The 22,634-nt window shown below is 33.4% G+C and overlaps 1 protein-coding gene across 4 annotated transcripts in view; it reads right to left on the bottom strand.

The window, feature by feature from the left end:
- Positions 1-22,634, bottom strand: part of COG6 (component of oligomeric golgi complex 6) — a 141,435-nt gene that overhangs the window by 79,881 nt on the left and 38,920 nt on the right. For all 4 annotated transcript variants that reach the window (XM_054446212.2, XM_054446208.2, XM_054446209.2 and 1 more), the window contains exons 12-13: positions 21,331-21,422; positions 16,441-16,558 (exon numbers count right to left, since the gene is read on the bottom strand). In XM_054446212.2, coding sequence (XP_054302187.2) covers positions 16,441-16,558; positions 21,331-21,422 — 210 coding nt within the window. The remainder of the gene's footprint in view (positions 1-16,440; positions 16,559-21,330; positions 21,423-22,634) is intronic.

Genomic DNA, 22,634 nt, shown 5'->3' with positions numbered 1-22,634 from the left:
TTTCATTAAATTCAAATAAATGTGAACTTAAAAAAAAACCTCCAGAATATGATCTTATCTTCACAAAAGTATTCTATTTATCACTCCTACTTAAAATGATATCTAGACTGTTGTTAAACTGATTATAATAAAGTTAACTAATGTTATTTCCAAGAAGAGGGTTTCTTAAAAATTTTCATCTTTGTGCTCTTCTCCATAGTTTAAATTATGTATAAATATATGCATATCAGTTTTACAAAATTAATAGAGTGATCTCTCTCTGCCCCCTAAAAGAAACTACCAACTACCAAGCAGTTAATAACAGTTAATTCAGGGTGACAGGATGTAGAGGAGTGTTATTTTCTTCTTTGTGTTTCCATTTGTTTTTAAAATAAATATACATTTAATAGAAATCAACATACTCATAATTCCAAAAATCTAAATATAAAGCTATTCCATATATGTGCATGCATATACATAAGAAATATAAACTGAACAGAAGATACTCAAAAATTTTTTCAGTGGAATCTTTAGCTTAGAACAAATCAGAAAGACCTGCTAGCATTCTAATAGCTATAATATAGAAATAGACAGCTATAGAAACCAGAGCAAACACATTATGTGTCAGTTCCCAATACCTTTCATAAACAGAAAAAAAAAATCTAACAAATCCTCCAGGGAAGCTAGATGAGGAGTACAGCTCTAGTAGAACTATAAACCTTGTATGATTAAGAACCTAAATGTTTAATGTGTAATTTTCTCTTCTAAGTTATAAACTATAATATATAGTATGTGTGTGTGTGTGTACATATATACATATACATATAGAAATAGAGAGACAGTGAGTATATAGTGTCTTTTGGAAGCAATAAATCTTAAAAAATTTTTTTTTTAATTTTAATAGCTTTTGGTGTACAAGTGGTTTCTGGTTACATGGATGATTGTACTGTGGCGAAGTCTGAGATTTTAGTGCACCCATCATCCAAGTAGTGTATATCGTGCCCAATATGTAATTTTTTATCCTTCACTCATCCTCTCCCCCTTCTGAGTCTCCATAGTACATTATATCACTCTGTGTGCCTTTGTGTACCCATAGCTTAGCTCCCACTTATAAGTAAGAACATACAGTTTTTGGTTTCCTATTCCTGAGTTGCTTCACTTAGAATAATGGCCTCCTGCTCCATTCAAGTTGTTGCAACTTCTTTATCGACTGATTGGTTGATGGGCACTTAGGCTGGTTCCATATCTTTACAACTGCAACCGTGCTGCAATAAACATACGTGTGCAAGTGTCTTTTTTGATATAATGACTTCTATTCTTTTGGGTAGATACCCAGTAGCGGGATTGCTGGATTGAATGGTAGATCTTTTAGTTCTTTAAGAAATCTTCCTACTGTTTTCCATAGAGGTTGTACTAATTTACATTCCCACCAGCAGTATGTAAGCATTCCCTTTCACCATATCCACACCAATATGGTTTTTTTTTTTTCCACTTTTTAAAAATGGCCATTCTTACAGGAGTAAGGTGGTGTCTCACTGTGGTTTTAATTTGCATTTCCTTGATTAGTGATGTTGAGCATTTTTTCATATGTTTGTTAGTCATCTGTATATCTTCTTTTGAGAAATGGCTGTTCATCTCATTTGCCCACTTTTTGATGGGATTATTTGTTTTTTTCTTGCTGATTTGTTTGTGTTCCTTGTATTCTGGATATCAGTCCTTTTTCGGATACGTAGTTTGTAAATATTTTCTCTGTGGGCTGTGTGTTTCCTCTGATCGTTATTTCTTTGGCTATACAGAAGCATTTTAGTTTAATTAGGTCCCATTTATTTATTTTTATTTTTGTTGCACTTGGAAGCAATAAATCTTAAACAAAAAAACTTTCAAAAATTAACACAAGAGATTTTTAATTGCCAAACAAAACAGAAGACCAATGATGTAAAATTTACACACTGATAGGAGAAAGTTGAAAGGAAATTTTTTTCTCCCTTGAAATAAGGTCTTTAAGGAGTTTAAATTTAAGGCTAAAGTCACACTTTGCCATAGTTAGAGTTGATGGTAAATCATTGCAAGTGAATGCTACTTGAACTCAAGTCATTCAACAAACTGCCATTCTATGAGGTGCTTTTACACACATCCATTAGATCGGCAACAAGGTAAGAACCACACTTCTAAAGCTAAGTGAAAATTATGGCAGTTTTTCAGATAAACAAACTTTGTGACTATAAAATCCTGTAGCAGAATAACAGAAAGAAAATCTGAGGAGAAACACCTCACTTTTGTCATTTTAGTTTCATTTTGTAAAATTCACTTCTAATGGTTAAACTTTGTAAGAGACAAGTCTATATTTCTTTTTTTTTTTTTTGAGACGGAGTCTCACTGTGTTGCCTAGGCTGGAGTGCAGTGGCATGATCTCGGCTCACTGCAAGCTCCACCTCCCGGGTTCATGCCATTCTCCTGCCTCGGCCTCCCGAGTAGCTGGGACTACAGGCGCCTGCCACCATGCCTGGTTAATTTTTTTGTATTTTTAGTAGAGACGGGGTTTCACCTTGTTAGCCAGGATGGTCTTGATCTCCTGACCTCGTGATCCGCCCGCCTTGGCCTCCCAAAGTGCTGGGATTACAGGCGTGAGCCACCGCACCCGGCCAAGTCTATACTTCCTTTGAAGTCCCTCCAATGCATTCTTGCACTTACTTTATACTAACCATAGTTTCCCTTAGGGAAGAGACCCTCTTTACTATGTCTTTCATATCTCCATATAAGGCTGTGGAGGCCAAACACTAGAATTAAGTGGGCCTTGTTATTTAGAGAGCCTAAAACAAGTAGTAGCAACCATTAGAAAAAAACAATGTATGAACTTCATGTAAAACAATAATCATAATACAGAAATTCCTATAAGCTTTAAGCTGTGCAGAAAATCCAAGTTTATTCACACTCCACTTCCTTGGAAACCTGTCAGCACCAGTAAGTGAGTGGCAGATGCATCCTCAGAGTGATGTGACTGGGAGAAAGAGGTGTTAATATTATCACTGCTACTTATGCCAGGACTTGAGCTATTCATAGAAATCTTACATACTGACAGAAAGTTGAAGAAAATGTGAACTTTTGCCTTACAAATAAAGATTTCCCTCTTTCTTATTCTGAATATTTGACTTTTCCCTCTATTTTTGTCATGATCTTAAACTCTCAAAAATCTTAACTAGAGTTGTAACCTGACGTTGGCCACATGACACTTTGCTGAGTATCTACAGCAGGCATGCAAGTACTTGCTCAGGCAGGTAAGCTTTGTTGCAAACATGGCCACATTACTTCCAAATACCTATATCATGGATATGTACCACTAACCTAAGCACGTTCATGTGAATGAATGGATACAAAATAACTGGTTATATTCAAAGCATACTCCCTTAGGGACAATAAGCAAATATCTTTGCTTGTTTTTAAATCCAAAGTACAAGGCTACTAAAATGACATGTGAGAATGTCTACTTCAAATAGATCAGACTCCTTATTTCAGGCACATATCTTCTTAACTGCTCTATCTTTCACAACGTTTTAAGCATAATGGATATCAATAAAAACTGTTGACTATGGTCACTTACATTCAATTTATGTTCCTGCAGCATAGTTACAACATAAAACATATACATATACCATTATATATTTAATCAATTGTTTTGAAATACCAAGGGACTAAACAGTAAGTCATTTCTTAATAAGCCTCTGGACAATAGACATGTTCCAACAGTACTGTGACGGAATGTTTTGTCATTATAAATGCTATTTAATAGGGAAAACGAACCAAAATAATTCATGTAAAACTGGCTTCTGCATGGAAGAATGGGATCCATAAGTACAGTATTAAAGATGTTTCCAAAAAAAAGAATTAACATTTTATTAAGCCCCAATAATATGTTAAATGAAAAATGCAAGATACACATCAGGGCTGGGCTTGGTGGCTCACACCTGTAGTCTCAGCACTTTGGGAGGCCGAGGCGGGCTGATCACCTGAGGTCAGCAGTTCAAGACAAACCTGGCCAATATGGCAAAACCCCGTCTCTACTAAAAATACAAAAATTAGCTGGGCACGGTGGCACATACCTGTAATCACAGCCACTCGGGAGGCTGAGGCTGGAGAATCACTTGAACCCAGGAGGTGGAGGTTGTAGTGAGGTGAGATTGCACCACTGCACTCCAGCCTGGGCCACAGAGTGAGACTCCAGCTCAAAAACAAAAACAAAGACAAAATTGTATGCACATCATGTGTACAGGTGTGTGTACACTCATATTTTTAAAAGACTGAAATATTAAAAATGCTGAATGTTACCTATAGTCATGTTTAAACTTTCTTTATATTGCTATCTTCAAAATGAGTATTTTGTAATGTGAAAAAATAATCTAAAAACTGTACCATGTACTTTACATGTGATCTTCATTTAATCCTAATGAACCTAACGTATATATTATTCCCTTTTTGCAGAAGATGAGCAAGACTGATGAGAAGGAGGAGGAAGGAATAATATCAAATTTTATATATGAGGAAACTAAAGGAGGGACAGATTAAATAACCTGCCAAAGGTCCCACTGTTCTTAGAAGGGGCAGAGCTTAGACTCTCACCCAAGCATTGACTCCAAAGGTCACGCTTATAACCACTACACCAAAGTGTTAATTTTGATTTTCACAGGTGATATTTCTACTTGAATTCTATAAAGTTAATTTTTTCAGAGAGGATGCTGTAGATCTTAGATTCTTCTGTAGGGAATCTATGATAAGGTGCTATTAACAACTGTTTCTTAAGATCATGACCACATTGAAGTCTATGAGCACTAATGGCCCCAGTATCTTACAACCTATTTGAGGCCTTCTTCAAGTTTACATAAAGCATCCTTTCTTCCTAAATGTTTTGCTACATTGAAATTTTGCTAGCTAATTTTATATCCTTGTGACTCATATGCTTTAAACTTTTCAAACCGATGATTCTTACATGTTACAGGTGGAGGAGGAAGGCAGACATCTTTAAGAATATCATTGAGTTTACCATTTGTTTTTCAAAAAAAAAAGATAAACATGGAAAATTACAGAAACAATTATAGATTAATAGAAGCCCACTCATGGGCTCCAATGTAATCTTAAAGAAAAGTGTAAAATTAGATATACTGTTTAATAAGTTAAGATTTTTTAAAAGACAGAAATTAGCATTACATGGTAAGGTTAAAATTTTTCTTTCATCAAAAACAAAAGGTAATGTCAAAAAAAAAAAAAAAAAGAAAAGAAAGAACCAGCTAATATCTTCACTGCCCTATTTAAAAAAGAAAAATCTTCTAAAGAACTTAGAGTTTGTATGAAATACAAAAGGGAGTGGGAACAATAGTTATCACTTTTTGTTTTACAAACATTAAGTGGAGGTATTTAAGCATTAATACTATCCAGTTAATCAGATCAACAACCGAAAAGTATTCATTGATTTTTTTCTTTTCTTCATTTCCCTCATTTAATTTACTGAATTATCTCTATACCATTAAAAATATATTCCAAATGCAAATGCTCCAAACCATCCTATGCTACTGCTCTATAGTAGGCCACTTTTGCCAGGTTTACTCTAAGAGTCTCCTGAGTGGTCTCCTTTCTTCCAAATTTGCTCATCCATACCCACTTTCCATTCTCCATACAGCAGTCCCAATGATATTTTTAAAATGCTTTCAAAAATGAAGATGTGAGACCAAATCTTCAATGGCTTACTCTTGCACTCAAAAACAAACTGCCTTAAAGGTATGTGGAAACAGAATCAACAATCAAAATCAACTCTATACTAGAAATACATATGTGGAAAATAAAATTTAAAAAGAAAAATAAGTTTCAAAAGCATCAAAAAAACCATTCAATATCTGGGAATAAATCTAACAAAAGATGTACAAGGCCTGAACACTATAAAAGGTTAGTGAGATAAACTAAAGACCTAAGTAAATGGAGAGATATACGATATTCATAAATTGGAAATCTTGGTATCATTAAGATATTAATTTCTCCTCAACTGATCTATAGATTTAATCAAAGCCTCAGAAAGCTTTTTTATTTTAAAAATGCACAAGTTGATTCTAAATAAAATAAAATCAATGGAATAAATAAATAATCTAAAATAAATCAATGGAATACACAATTACCAAACAAATCCACATACATGGTCATGTGATTTATGGCCATTTCCACTTCACTGCAGTGGGAATGGATGGCCTTTACAATAAATGGTGCTGGATCAAGTGTATATCCATATGAAAATATGCACAATAGCAAAGATATGGAATCAACCTAAGTGCCCCTCAACAGATGACTGGATAAAGAAAATGTGGTGTGTGTGTACATATAACACATATATGTTATATTTGTGGACACACACATATATATGTTACATATCACATATACACACACACCACACATATACACACACATATATACACACATACACTCACACCATGGAATACTATTCAGCCATGAAAAAGAATGAAATCATTTCTCTTGCAACAACATGAGTGGAACTTCAGGCCATAATCTGAGGTTAATAAACAAAGTCAAATATTGCATGTTCTTATAAGTGGGAGCTAAATAATGTGTACCCATGGACACAGAGTAGAATAATAGACACTGGAGACTCAGATAGGTTGGGAGGGTGGGAGGGGAATGGGGGATGAGAAATTACCTACTGGGTGCAATATACAGTACTCAGGCGATGGTTACACTAAAAGCCCAGACTTCACCACTACATAATATATAAATGTAACATGACTGCATTAGTATCTCATAAATTTATAAAAATTAAAAATAAATAAAAGGAAAATGTTAAAAGGAACTATTATGTATGGAACATCCACCAGGAAGTAGGCACAGGCTTAGCAATTAGGCAGACCTGGGTGTATATTCACCCTTAGTGACTATGTGACCTAGGGCAGGTTAATCTACGTTGACTGTGCCATAATTCTTTGTTTTACATTTAGTAAAAACTCAATTACATAGTGACAACTTATTGAAAGTCATAATGATTGGAAAAGTTAGAATTTGAGTACAGCTCTATCAGACTCCAAAGCCCAGGATTTCTCCTTGAGCTATATATTGCCTTTCTAATGTGGAGTCCCATCAATTGCTCACCCGAGATAAGTATCCCCAACAAACTCAGACTGAATCTTTAATTTAAGAAAGGCTATACCTGTATCGCAGCACAAAAACCACCTGCAACTACACCACTGGTACTAAGACAACCAATTATTAAATATCAACTTAACTGAAAAAAAACATAAAAGTCTCAGGTAACCTAAGAAATACATATGCAGCTAAGGACAAAGATGACTGAGAAGATTAGCTTCTAAGGCTCTTCTAGTTTTTCAATCTATCAAACATCTGTTGAAGACCTACTATGAGAACATGGTATTAGGTATCCAGTTATATTTTACCAGACATTACGACATGGATCAAGGCCAAAGGCAAGAAAAATTGAAAGCAAGGAAAATAAAGTAATTTAAACAACACGCACACACAAATAAAACTTGACCCCTACCTTCATACCATACTCAAAAATTTGAGATGGATTGAAGGCCTAAATGTGGAAGCTAAAATAATCAAGCTTCTTAGAGAAAAATACAGAAGAATGTCCTCATGACCCTGAGATAGCCAAAGATTTCTTAAACAGGACACAGAAGGAACTAATCATGAAATAAAAGCTTGTTATACAAGACTGAATTAAAAATTGAGAATTTCTGTTGATCTAATACACGACTAAGAGAGTGAAAAGACAGTTCAAAAAGTGATAGAAAGTATCTGTGATGCTTATTATTCCATAAAGGACTTGTATCCAAACACATGTTTGAAAACTCTTACAAGTCAATAAGAAAAAGGTAACAACCCAGTAAGGACTCTCTGCAACAGTCTTTAAAAGACAACTTCAAAAGAAAGTACATCCAGCAGCCAATAAACATGAAAAATTGTTCATCACCATTAATCTTGAGAAAAATGCAAACTACAAGCAAATGAAATACCACCACACACTTTCTACAATGGCTAAAATTAAAAAGACTAACAACATCACGTACTGGAGAGAATGTGGAACAACTGAAACTCCCACATTTCTGGTGAAGTGATCTAGGACAATTACTTTGGAAAAATACTTAGCAATATCTAGTAAAGCTAATCAATCTTATAATCCAGATATTCCATTTCTGGGCATACATACAAGAGAAATAAAAACTTAGGTCCACCAACACATGTATAAGACTATTAATAATAGCTTTATTTACAATATCCAAGAACTAGAAACATCCCAAATGTTCCTCAGTAACAGAATGAGTAAATTGTGGTGAATATATTTAACGAAATTACTATACAACAATTAAAAAATGAACTACTGAACATGCAAAATATATGAATCTTACAGATATGCTAAGTCAGGGCCAAAAATTATACACTGTATGAATCTAGTTACATGAAGTTAATAGCAGGGAAAACAAGAGACAGTAGTCAGACAGCAGTTTACACTGGGGTTAGATATTGACTGGGAAGGGGAAAGAGGATGCCTTCTGAGGTGCCAGAAATGTTTTATATCTTATCTGGGTGATAATTAATGAGCATATGCAAATACAAACATTCAACTAACTATATACTTTAGACTTGGGTACTATATCTGCAGTTAAAAATAAAGCTCGGCTGGGTGCAGTGGCTCATGCCTATAATCCCAGCACTTTGGAAGGCTGAGGTGGGCGGATCACAAGGTCAAGAGATGGAGACCATCCTGGCCAACATGGTGAAACCCCGTCTCTACTAAAAATACAAAAATTAGCTGGATGTGGTGGTGCATGCCTGTAGTCCCAGCTACTCAGGAGGCTGAGGGAGGAGAATCGCTTGAACCTGGGAGGCAGAGGTTGCAGTGAGCAAAGATTGTGCATTACACTCCAGCCTGGTGACAGAGTGAGACTCTGTCTCAAAAAAAAAAAAAAAGTGAGCTCATTTGTTCTTCTTCTTCTTTATATTATTGTACATACTAAACATCAAGTCTTATTATTATGAAATACTTATTTCAAAATTTGAATATTTTCTAAGTGACAAAGTTGAAGTATACAGAAAAATTTCACAATTAAAAGCATTTAAAGGCCGGGCATGGTGGCTCATGCCTATAATACCAGCACTTTGGGAGGCTGAGGTGGGTGGATTGCTTGAGACCAGGAAATCAAGGCCAGTCTGGCCAACATGGTGAAACCCTGTCTCTACTAAAAATACAAAAATTAGTTGGACATGGTGGTGGAGGTCTGTAACCCCAGCTACTCAGGAGGCTGAGGCAGGAGAATCGCTTGAACCCAGGAGGAGGAGGTTGCAGTGAGCCGAGATCACACCACTGAACTCCAGCCTGGACGAAAGAGACAGACTCCGACTCAATCAATTAATCAATCAATAAATTTTTTAAAAAAAGCATTTAAGCTACTGAAAACTTCATATTCCATATATTAGAACCTCTCTTTTTTTAAATGTGTAGAGCTATACACAAAAGTCCTCATTCTTCTTGTGACTATTTACTTTTTATCCCTTCTGTAGTTTAGGTGCTCTGACTTTTACTAGAGAAAAATAAAAAGGTTGCACCATAAAAATTCCAAAAGCTGTTCCTACAACTTCAGCCCATTACCAACTTTAGTGTTATTCTTTCAGCTATCTTCCATTTAAGGTCCTATAATTTTCTGTTGTGTAGCTTCTTAGAAGGCCCTTCGCCCATTTGCTTTCAAAAAATAAAGATTTGCCAACCAAACACTAAGTCCTCATATTTTTAAACTAATTTCCTCATTCTCTCTCTATATATATTTAAAATATATATATATATAAAGGAGTATATATATATAAAAGAAGTGTGTGTGTGTATATATATATATAAAAATATATACATTCTTTTTGCTCTAAGTGCATACATTCTAGTAATTGACAATATGTGGAATTTAAGTTTTTAAGTCAATAAAATTGTCCAAGATAAAATTAAAGACTACAAACTAACATGTTTGAAATAATTTCAAATTATAACTTATTTTACACACTTTTATTTTTTTCAATATTAAAGCATTTCAGATAAAAAAAAATTTGGTTTGTTTGTTTTTCCTGGCAGAATCATCTGTAAGGAATAATGTAAAACTCAAACTATTCAACCAGAACAGCACCTCTCAAACTATAATGAGCACATGAACCTCCTGGGAATCTTATTAAAATGCATAATTTGATTCAGTAGGTCTGGAGCAGGACCTGAGATATTTGCATGTCTAGTAAGCTCCCATATGATGCCCAAGCTGCTAACCCACATACTATGCTATGAGTAGTAAAAAGAGATTCAAAGCAGTAACCATATCCTAGAATTTAAATGACAATTTATTTAAAGAATCATTTGGGGTTTGTTTTTTTTCCTCCAGAGGACTGGGCAAATCAATCCTGACTACTATTAATTTGATATGGGTTTCATTTAAGACAGGCTATATCCTTGCAATTAGAACTGTACTATTACTATAGTGAGAAATAATTTTAGAAAATGTCAGTTTAGCCTAAATTGATACAACATTGTGTCTTTTGCAGTATAGATACATATTCTCTTTAAACTTCACTAGATTTGCAGTTATGAATATTTCAGGAGAGCTTGATAAGAAAGGACGTATGCCTACTTGAATACTCAAGTGCTTCAAACTGCTTTGTTAGGGAAAAGGTACATCTTTCAATAAAATTATGTCCTTGAATTTTCTTTTTTTCATGCTGGATAAAGAATTAGCTCCCAAGTATGTCTTTTTAAAAGCACAAAAGCAATCATATTTTTAAAAATTCCTCTCTGGCTATACCTTTATTTTAAAAGCTATTCTTTCTAACAATTATACTATGCACTTAAAATTCTATTAACAAAAATTTCCACTTGGGTGCTTTGCTAATGAAGAACATTCTACAATAAATATTGTTTTCTTCATAAAGCTACAGTGTTTTTAGAGGAAGCGAAATCATTTACAAGAAGCAGAATAAGTAAAAGATACAACTAATATAAAATTATGGAACATTAAAATTTGATGAAAGGAAGATATTCTTGCAAAAAACCTGAAATGGCTGTAGATACAAGCAACATATGAGTTGTAAAGAGAATCATAATACAGTCGCAATCTAATGTAAAAATAACTCTAAATATGGCCCAGTTAACATCTGAGAAAAACATCCAGGGTTCAACTAGTAATAATGACAACAAAAACAACAACAATAATGATCAGAGCCCATTCACTGCTATAAACTCACATAAGCTGCAATATTGATTGGTAATTAATAAATTCAGATTACAATTACTTTCTTCCCTCATTTTCATCCTATTCTGTTCAAAGTTTTAATTGGAAGATGTCATCCTTCAGTTGCCTTTTACTATGCATTACAGATGACCCTTAAACAACACATGTTGAAACCACAAAGGTCCACATTTACATAGATTGTCTTCTCCCTCTGCTACTCTCTGAGACAGCAAGACCAATCTCTCTTCTTCCTCCTCCTCAGCCTACTCAATGTGAAGACAATGAGGATAAAGACCTTTATGATGATTCACTTCCACTTAATGAATAGTAGATATATTTTCTCTCCCTTATGATTTTCTTAATAACATTTTCCTTTCACTAGCTTACTTTATTGTAAGAATACAGTATATAACACATACAACAAAAAATGTGTTGACTGCTTATGTTATTAGCAAGGCTTCCAGTCAATAGTAAGCTAATTGGCAGTTACATTTTGAGAGTCAAAAGTCACACGCAGATTTTTTCAACTTCACAGGGGTCAGCATCGTAACTCCCATGTTGCTCAGGAGTCAACTGTATGTTTTCCTGTTTTGCTGCAACTTTCATTTTAACTTTTACATGACTGATAAAATATATAGAAATTTACTATTAGGGGAATAAAATAAAATAAATGGATAACCACTTGGGAAAGAATAAGATACTAACTTTTCAGTCTGAACAATAATAAACTTCAGTAGATTAAAAATTTGTTGCAAAAGTGAAACCAGGGCCAGGGCCAGGTGTGGTGGCTCACACCTGCAATTCCTGCACTTTGGGAGGCTGAGGCAGGAGGATCACCTGAGGCCAGTAGTTTGAGACAAGCCTGGGCAACATAGTGAGACCATGTCTCTACAGAAAAAAAAAAAAAAAAAAAAATTTAAATTAGCTAGGCATGATGGCATGCACCTATAGTCCAAGCTACTTGGAAGCCTGAGGCAGAAGGATGGCTTGAGCCCAGGAGTTCAAGGCTGCAGTGAGCTACGATCCTGGGCAACAACAGTAAGACCCTGTTGCTTAAAAAAATAAATAAAGTGAAAACATAGAAACACCTAAGAAAATACATCTAAATAAATGTATTAAACAATCTATCATTTCCCCACTAATAGATGCTAACTTTATTATATATTAAATTCTAAATGTTTTTTCTTGTGGGAATACTTTCAAGCATGGAATGCTCCCAAGGGAAAACAACTATAAAAAAAGTTCTATTGAACTATAAAAAAATTAAAAGTTGATGTGTCAGAAAATACTACAGGCAAATTTTAAAGGCAAATGATAACGTGGAGAAAATGTCTGTTATATATGATGGAGTTAATATTCTTAATGCATAAAGAATATCAGAAACGAACAAGACAACCCAATAGGAAAATGGCAAAGGACTTGAACAAGCAATTCACAAACAGCCAAAAACATATCTTAAAATGTTAATTCTCACTAGAATCACAGAAATCCAAATGAGAAAAACAACAAAATGTCACTTTTGCTCGTCATGTTGGTAAAGATTTTTTTTTAATGTCCATTATCCAGTTTTAGCAAGAGTTGGCACTTTTTCAGTAGGAGGTAGTATGGTAGATTTGAGGAAATGGGTGAAAATAAGTAAGGTAAATGTGAGTGGCTGCCAAAGGACAATCAGTATTTGCTGGACCTCCTGGAGGGCTTTCCTGATGTTGGAGACAATTTTTAGTGACTCCTGTCTGTATGATGTAATTTTCTTTAGCAGAGCTCAGGAAAAATTGAAAAACTGAATTAATTCAAGGTGGTTTTGCAAAGTGAATGTGGTAAAATGGCAAGGGTGCAAGAGATTTAAAGCTAATGGCAAGATAGTGATGGAATATAGGCCAGCAGAAAATGAACTGAACCATTCATGTTACCAGTATTTATTGAGCACCTCATGAGCTGGTATATAAGAAAATTAATTACATTTGTATATTGATCTTTTCACCGACTTCACTAGAATTCATTTTCTGGTTGTACAGCTTTTTAGTTGATTCTCCTAGGTCTTCAAAATAGACTATCATAACATCCATAAATAATCTAATGTCTCCTCCTTTAAAATATTTACAATTCATTTCTTTATCTGGTCTTTCTACCGTGGTTATTATTTAAAAGTACTGGCAAGCATTCTTGTTCTTCACTTAAATAGAAGAATCACTAGTGTGTCAATATTAATTATGATATTGGCTGTTAGTTTTATTTCTCTTTATATGGTTAAGGAAGTATTCATCAATGACTTATTTATTAAGATTTTCCCCAAAATAATCAAATATGAGAATATAAAATTTATTTTATATACTCACTTAGTATATTTCTTAACACTGAAATATTCTTATATTCATGTAATAAACCATTCTTGGTTTTAATATATAAATGCTGAATTTTGAAGTTTTAAAACTTAAAAAGTGACTGATCTATGGTTTTCACTACTGACTATCTTTAAAAGGTTTTATGTCGGTGTTATACTACCTAAAACAAACTGGGAAGCTTTCTATATTTTTTCATGTTCTGGAGAATTATCTGTTCCTCCTAAGTATGAATGAAGTTCTCTATATAATCTGAACTAGGCCTGGTAACACGTTCTTTAATAACTTTTCTTCCTTCCTTAGGTATATTCACACTTTCCACTTCCTTTTGACTCACATTTTACCAATTTATGTCACCTTAAAAAGCATTCATCTTATTCTGATTTTCAGATGATTAGTACAAAACTGCACATGGTACTCTCTAAGTTTTAATTATCATCTGTGGCTTGTCTCTAATTTCTAAAAACTTTTAATTTTCTTTTTTTCTTGATTAGACTTGTTAGAAGTTTGCCAATTTTATCTTTTCAACAAATAATCAATTCTGCTTTTGTTTTCTAATTTGTCACAGAAATTTAATTCCATCCTTTCCATATATCTTTATTTTATTGCTCTGTTTCAAATTTCTTAATACAAATGCCTAATGCATCTATTTTCAGTCTTGAGGCCCATATGTTTTCTAATTGGTAAAGCTTTGGGTAATATGCTTACCCATGAACTTTTCTACATACTACAATCTGGCTCCTATCTCCACCACAGGACTAAAATTGCCCATTTAGGTCACCTATCACATATATATTGCCAAAGATAACGAGCCTCCTACTAGAACTCTTTAAAAGCATCTGTCATTATTAACCATGCCCTCCTTCTAGAAACTGTCTTCTCTTGGCTTTTCTGATAAAACCTTATCCTAATTTTTGTCCTGCCTCTCTGGCCATCCTCTCTCAGCATCATACTGTTGACTTTTTTCCTTCTCTTAAACGTCAGCGTTTCCCAAGACTGTGTCCTGGTAGCTCTACTCTTACAAAAAAAATTATTCCTAGTGACTTCATCCAAACCCATGAATTCAACTATCTCTTATATGTAAAACTCTCTAAATCCAAATGTATCACTCCCTTTTAGATTAGACCAATTCCAGAGGGATCTCTCATAGGCACCTCAAACTCATCTTATCTAACTTAGACGATACCATCTTTATCTCCCAAATTGTACCCTCTTTCTGCATTCTAGATATTTGTGATTAGCCTAGGAATTATTCTAGATGAATCCCTCTCAATAACCCACATTCAGTCATCAAGTTTTGAAGATTTTACCTTTACCCTTCATGAATCTGTCCCCTCTTGCCTATTCCCAGTCTTTCCCTTAAATCATGTATGAATAAAAACAGTTTCAATACTCCTTTAATTTTCCTATTTCCAATCTAGCCTCCCCACTTATATATATAAAACACATCACTTTACAAGTGATATTTTTTAATAAATGAAAAATTTGTTTATAGGTAACTCATACTCATGTTCTAGCATATTCTATTTGTTTCTTCTATTTAAGATGACCTCTATGCACTCCTTTCCTCAACTATCTAAAGCCTACCTGTCCTTCAAAGTTCAACTCTATTACATTTCTCTGTGGAAAGCTTCCTCTCTGTAAAGGAGTACAGATAGTTTGCTAAATATACTCCTCCTCTGGTGCTACCATATACGTATTGTAGGCACATGTCTTTCATAAATTATAGGATTCTATAATAACCAGACTTATTTGGTCATTTTCCACTAAAGGAGAAGCAACCTTAATGAGGCCAACAGATGCTGAGTGTTCATCCTTGTACTCTCAACAGCTAGCACATATTTGTTCATGTTTAATGTTTGTGTATCATGTATAAATTATTTTAGAAGAGTTCTGTCTAAATAAGAACTCATAATAACAAATATAACCAGAAATGATTGTTAGTAAACTGTTGATGCAAACAGAAATACACAAGGCAAGAAAAATAAAGGTAGATATTCCAGCTCCACAAATTCATGTTGCTTTTCCAAATGAATCTGAATCATGCATGTGGGTCAGGAAGTAGACTCCTATTAAGGCTTAGGAAAGTGAAGACTGAACTTAGGAAAGTGAAGATGGACCTGGTATTCTGGACTAAATTGCTACTGTCTATTTTATACCATATTACAAAACTTGGGGCTAATATAGCTAGCCTATTAGATAGAGTAGTACAATTAAAAAGCCAGTATGGTGATTGTGACACATCCTTGAAAAACTCATGTTCTCAATAATGAAACAAAAATAAATAAGGATTTGATCATTGTAAATCTATTTCTTAAGGTCCTGCCAAAATACCCTGCTCAATTTAAGATATTAGATCTTACAGGACTCTTTGAGGATTCTGTTGTTTGTTTTTTTGTGGGATGTTTTTCCTTGTTTGTTTTCATAAATAATTATGTAACTCAGAGGAGCATACATTTCATAAGGACAAAACTGTAACATCAGGGGTAAAAATATAAGCTATTTGGAAAAAATATTTTGTAAGAGTTCTGGTTTTCCAATCTGTATGTCATCTTAGCCCCCAGCTAAATACAATAAGTTTGCTTTAATTATACAACTTCTGTGACAGAAAAAAATGGTAGTAAAATTGGAGCCTGAGACGCTATCTCCAATTATAACTCAATGTTATACTGTTTCAGGAACAAAGACTATAAACTTAGGTCCAGTAAGCCATCTCAAAATGAAAGTTGTTGGTGACAGGAAGAACTCAAAAGAACACAGAATGTAATGGGAAAAGTTTTCAATCAATACAAAAATCATTAAAACATCTTTAATGTGAAACATTCACACAATTTAATAATTACATTTTTCAAACATACCTTGTCCATTAATTTACTTGCATGAAGACTCAAGCTATTGAAGAATATTTTTTTGCTTAGCAAATGCATTTCTTCAACGGTAGTCAATAATGTAGTTGCACTATTTCCAACAATACCACTAAAAGCAAAGAATATTTCAGGTTGCAAAACAGAAACTGAAACAAAACAGTTCCTTAACTAAGTAGAATGCTTTAAAAAGATCTAGATTTGAATAAAAGTTTTTATGTAAAATATAACCTGTGAATTAAAAATACTCTAATTTCATATTTTAAAAATCAGGATTTTTGTTTTTCTTTTGAGTTAGGTGATGAAAAAATAAAAACAAACTACTATGTTTTCAATATTTCACAATCTCTTTTAGCAAAACTGTGGGTCAGAACAGATATTTGTAATATATAAAACCCTATCTCTATTTTTCCTCTATTAGAGTAAATATATGTCTCAATTATCTAAGACAGTTAATTTTAAGAAGAGCACTGAATCAACAGCTCTATTGATAAAATATTTAAATTGTATAAATACTGAGTTATTCTTTTAATTAAAACTGTTATACTATATCAATAACACACCTATAAATTAGAGTTTCTCAATTTTTATACAGCTGCCTACAGAGCAGTATATTTAGACTAACTGAAAAGTCTGATAATATTTTGAAATAACTAATTACATTAGTACATTCCATAATCCTCAATTTGCTATTGTATAAGGCTATTTCTTAGACCCATTCAAGGAGGTTTCCCATTTTTGCCAAGATCTAAGACAAGTATGTACATAAAACAATTCTCATTTTTTTCCTCCTAATTCACACACTAAAAGTGATTTTAACAACCTTCTAGGGAAAAAGTTTCTTGTGGTTATGAAAATATGCTGTAATCCAGTAGGGAATTATAATTTCTAAAGGCCTAACAACATCTTCCATGCCTAAAAAATTTTAGATTGTTAAAGATGAATATAATGGCATTAAATACTACTAAACAGTAAGCTAAAACACAGCAAATTTACTGATAAATCATATACCACATATGACATATTATAAAAGCAAATACTAATATTTGCAAATGTAATATTTCAGTACAATTCTGAAACCAAAATAAATTAGGTAAATTCTTACATAGTTCATGAAAACAATGCAAATTATTAGTAAAGTGCATATATATATAGCAAATAGCAAAATACTAGCAAATTACTAAACCAGCAGCCATAATACTTATATTTTAAAGAAACAATAAGTATTTCAGTTAAAAATATTGTAAGCCAAATACTAAAATAAACTGGATGGAATTCCCACACATGCCTGCACATGCAATAAAAACAAGTATTTCTCTGAATAAAAGTGTACATCAAGCAACAGACGAAGCAAATTAAATGAAAACAAATAGAAACAATTTAATGAAAAATTTGGAGAGAACGCAACATACATTTACATTCATTTTTTTTTAATTTGGAGTTATCAGCTGTACTTTGCAGTTATTCAGATCTAGAATTTACTAACTTTTATTGAACACTCATTATGTTCCAGTAACTGGTACAGGTAATTGTAGATGTTTCTTCTGACATTTCATTTCATATTTCTATCCAACATGCTTATACTCCTATCACTTGATTTTTCAGTTTTAGGTATTATCTACAAATTCCTTGATGTAGAAGATGAGAGTTAAACTCTCTTATACAATTCTCCTCCTCCACCACAACATACCCAAACTTCACCTTCCCCAGGCTTCCTAATATAGCCATGGGCACAGAGTTCTGGTAAATAACTATTCAATGTTTACATCATTACACTCATGTAAATACTATTCAGAGCTGACCAAAGAATCAGGGGTACCCAAAACAAGCCAATGAACAGGCTATTGAAGAAGATAAATCCCAGTGTGACAGCCAAGCAGCTTTCAGTAGGCCTAAAGGGCAACACATCTAGACTGGAGGGGAATGAGGGCTCCAAGAAGGGTATCAGACAGGGGCAGGAGAGAGGCGGATTAGGCGGATTACTTGTTGGACTATATGGTGAGACAATGCAATGTTGAGTTCTCTTAAATAGCTTGGATCCAAAATAGTGATAAGGGCATAGGAAAGTAAACAAGTACAAAAGCCAAGTGTTTATTAATTCCAGGGAGAAAAGTTTTACAGGAAAGGATATATAATCCAAGCATGCTCGAGTCCCTGTTTCCTGGATTTTATATCTTCCTTTTGTTGGGAGTTTTAATGTATGAGAGGTAAATTTTTTGAGATCTTGCATGCTTCCTGTTTCTTCCCCAACTTCACCGCTATTCCTTCCCAGTTTTCTTTGTGGTTTCTCCTCTTCTTGACCTCAAAATATTGGAGCTTCCCAGGACTCAGTCCTTAGCAACCATTCTTTATCTATACTCATTTCTTAAGTCATCTTACCTACTCCCATGGCACCACATGTTATCTATTTTCTGAAAACAAAGACATTTTTAGCTTCAGCCCTGATTTCTCTCTGTATTATTTGCTCACTCAAAATCTCCTGTATGTTCACAGATACATCAAATCTGATAAGGCCAAAACTGAACAGAACTCTTCATTACCCACCACTCCCATCCACCAGCTCCTTTCCAGCATTCCCCATCTCAGCAAACAATACCATTCACCCAGCTGTTCAAACCAAAAGCCAAGAATTCATCCTTGACTCCTCAAACCTCACTCTATCTAGTATGTATACATGTCCTATTGGCTGTGACATAAATTATCTCCAAAATCAGCTACTGTTTACCATTTCTAAGACCATCACCCTAGTCTAAACTCATCATCATCTCTTCTCAGGACTACAGACTGCTTTCTAAATATCTTCCTTATTTCCCTTTTGTCTCACTACACTACATGATTCACAGAGTATCCAGAGTAACCTTATAACACAAATCTGCTCAGGTCACTCAAAACCCTCACATTTTCCCCAATCTTATCCACTCAGTATAAAATCGAAATATCCACTATCGCCTTCAAAATCCTGTGTGAGCTGGCCTCTCTCTACCTTTCTGATTTCATCTCCCCCTACTCCTTCCAATTCACTACACTCCAATTCCTGGTCTTCTTTCTAGTCCTCCAAAATGCAAGCTTTTCCTAGCTTCAGTACCAGAGTGCATTTTTGTCCTGGACACTCTTCTCCATGATCTTTTCATGCCCAACTCCTTCATATTATTCACATATGTATTCAAATATCACCTCTATCGAATGGCCTCAAAAATAGTCACACACACCTATATCTCCTCATATATGATCACTGCCTATACTTTCTACTTCCTTTTTCCTACTTTATCTTCAGTACCCTTATCACTACCTAGAATTATTATTTTATACCTGCTTGTCTCCACTACTAGAATGTAAGTTTAAGCTCTGTTTTGTTAATTACTGTTTCCTTACCACCTAGAAGAATGACAAGTATACAGTCAACTTTTTAATTGACTAAATGAGGAAATGTGTGAACAAGTAGAAAAAGTACATGCAAAAAATCAATAAAAAAAGATTTTAATTGTCATCTTCAATATCATCTTCAAAGATAGAAAAATTGTAATTCTCAGAGCCTTAAAAAACCTATTATCATCTTCAGAATATGAATTATTTTATTTCTAGCATTTTCTACATTAGAAACTAAGATATCAATATCTTTAAATAATAAATTTCATGTAGTCCCATCATGGACATTATTAAACAATTTTAAAAATTATTTTACCAGCATCTTTTTATAACACAGCATTTGCTATGTCTAGCTTTCAGCTGCCCTTGTGTTTTCTAAGTATTTATCATTCTCTTATTATAGGATGCTATAATATTACAACTGAAACTAATTCATTGCTTTTGAATTATGGGAATGATGACAACAAGTTTATATCTAAAATATTAAGGGACTAATCCAAATCCTATCTCTGATCAGTTTTGTAGACTACAACTTGTTAGTTTTGTTTGAAAATCTACTAGTAAGATGTGAAATCCATTTCTTAGCTGTTAAGTTCTGGGTGGCTACTCTCTGTCACTAAGGGGTAGGTGATAATCTTACCACAGTTTTTTGGTACTCTGTAAACTAGTGCTACCTGAACCTTTCCTGGTAATGTTAGTTATATTCTTCTTAGATTTTTAACAGTTGGCCTACTATTCCTGATACTGGCATACTGTATAACAAATAACTTTTAAATAATTATTTAATGGAAAAATATAAAAATATCAAAAATATGGCTTGGAAAGACATTGTTTTAACATAACTACACATATAACAGTCTTACAGTGACAGTTATAATAAAACTCAAGGGTACACCACCAAAACACATAAGTAAAGCAAAAATGAATGCATATTTTGGAGTCAAAGATCACATTTTATATAAGACAAGTGGTTCCTAATCAGATAAAGTTGCTGTTATGTAGAGAAGATAAAGCTATGGTTCTATTTCATCACTTACAGTAAACTAAATGCTAAAGAATTTAGGTTATTTACATCCAGAATAGAACGTTTCATTCACTATGCCCTATTGTGAGTATATGGTAGGTTATTTACATCCAGAATAGAACATTTCATTCACTATGCTCTATTGTGAGTGTATGGTATAGTTGCTTTAGTTGCCTTGGATGTCTTTTACTAATGCAGGAAGACTCAATAAAGACTTACATTATAGACTTACATTGTTATATAAGGGGTGTGTGTGTGTGTGTGTGTGTGTAGTTAAGCTTGGAGAAAAAAGCAGAAAGGAAATAACAGACCTTAAGGCATAGCATGTATAATATGCATATAATGATTTACATGGTGTGGAAGTCCTACTAGTTATGCTTAGTCTATACTTAGTGTATAATTACCATATACAATATAAAAAAAACTTATACTGTGCTCTAACTGAAAGAAATATCACATTGGATTTAGCAAGCACATTTTGCCATTCTACTTACCTGATTGTATGGTGATAAAATTTGAGGAGATTAGAAATTTTATATAATAAAACTGCCCCAGGTTCAGCAACTATTACTTGCTCAATTCGAACCTATTAAAATACGTGAGAGGAAAGTTAACATTTCTTAAAAACTTTTTTTCATTAATAACATATGGTATGAATAGCATAACAAAGATAAAATTTTATTACTGCAGAGATCACAAAATGCCTCCTAAATAATTTCTGAGTAGTAAGTCACAGAAGATGGTAAAGTAACAAACATTTTAACAGAGATATACTCTATAAAAAAACTGACCCATTATTTGCAGAATTTGGTTCAAGGCAGTTGTTACCAGAAATATTAATACATTGAGATCATTTGAGATTTATCACCAGTATATAATGGAATTTGGTTCAATACTAAATTGCAAAGGCAACTGCTACACCCCTAAAACAGATTATCAATGAAAACATACTGCTTTATTGCCAAATATTCAAGAAAAAAATAAAATAAATTCCAGTCTATAAATTATCATATCAAGTTTGTCTATTAATCAAAGAACAGAAAACTAGGCAAATCTTGAATTAGCACCAACATATTTGCCAAATTATAAGACTACCAGGGAAAAATCAGATCTAGTTCAAGATTAACTTGATCTGCCTCAAGATTTAGCAAATATGAATCTTTTCTAATTAAATTCCATCCCTCAGTGATCCTTCTTTTATATTCTCTCATTAATGAATACAATCTAAACTACACTAATAAATGCTTACTGAAATATTGTTATGTGTCCTTAAGCTACTGCTTACATTCTATCTTCTTGCTTTCCTAACTAGTTTCTAAATACAAATACAGTATAGACATTATGTCTTCTGCCTATTTTACATCTCTGTAGCATCTGGTAGAACAGTATACACACAACAGATGTTTAATAAGTGCTTTTAAAAATTGAACTTTCTCTGTATTTAGATTTTGGCATATGTCATAAAACAAATGTGATTTGCTAAAATGAGATTTTATATCTGCATACAAAAACCTCTTAGATTACAGAAATCAATTTACCTTTACATTAATATGTTTATGAACTTGACTGATCTGTTGGTATAGGTGATAGACTATCTAATTACCACAATACCATGGATCATGAATGGCATTTGAACTTAAAAAATATATTTTTCCATAATTTATTTTTAAATCAAGGCCTTAACAGTGACTTAAATTATACGTTACATCAATAAAAGTGATATTTTCTTAATTTTAATATAATTATTACAGCAAAATATGAAAAATGTTAATTGTAGGCAAACAGCTCTTTACTAGCA

This window comes from Pongo pygmaeus, chromosome 14 (genome assembly GCF_028885625.2).
Source record: "Pongo pygmaeus isolate AG05252 chromosome 14, NHGRI_mPonPyg2-v2.0_pri, whole genome shotgun sequence".
Lineage (NCBI taxonomy): Eukaryota > Metazoa > Chordata > Mammalia > Primates > Hominidae > Pongo > Pongo pygmaeus.
The sequence above is the reverse complement of the archived record's forward strand: the minus strand, read 5'-3'. Positions and strand labels throughout refer to the sequence as shown.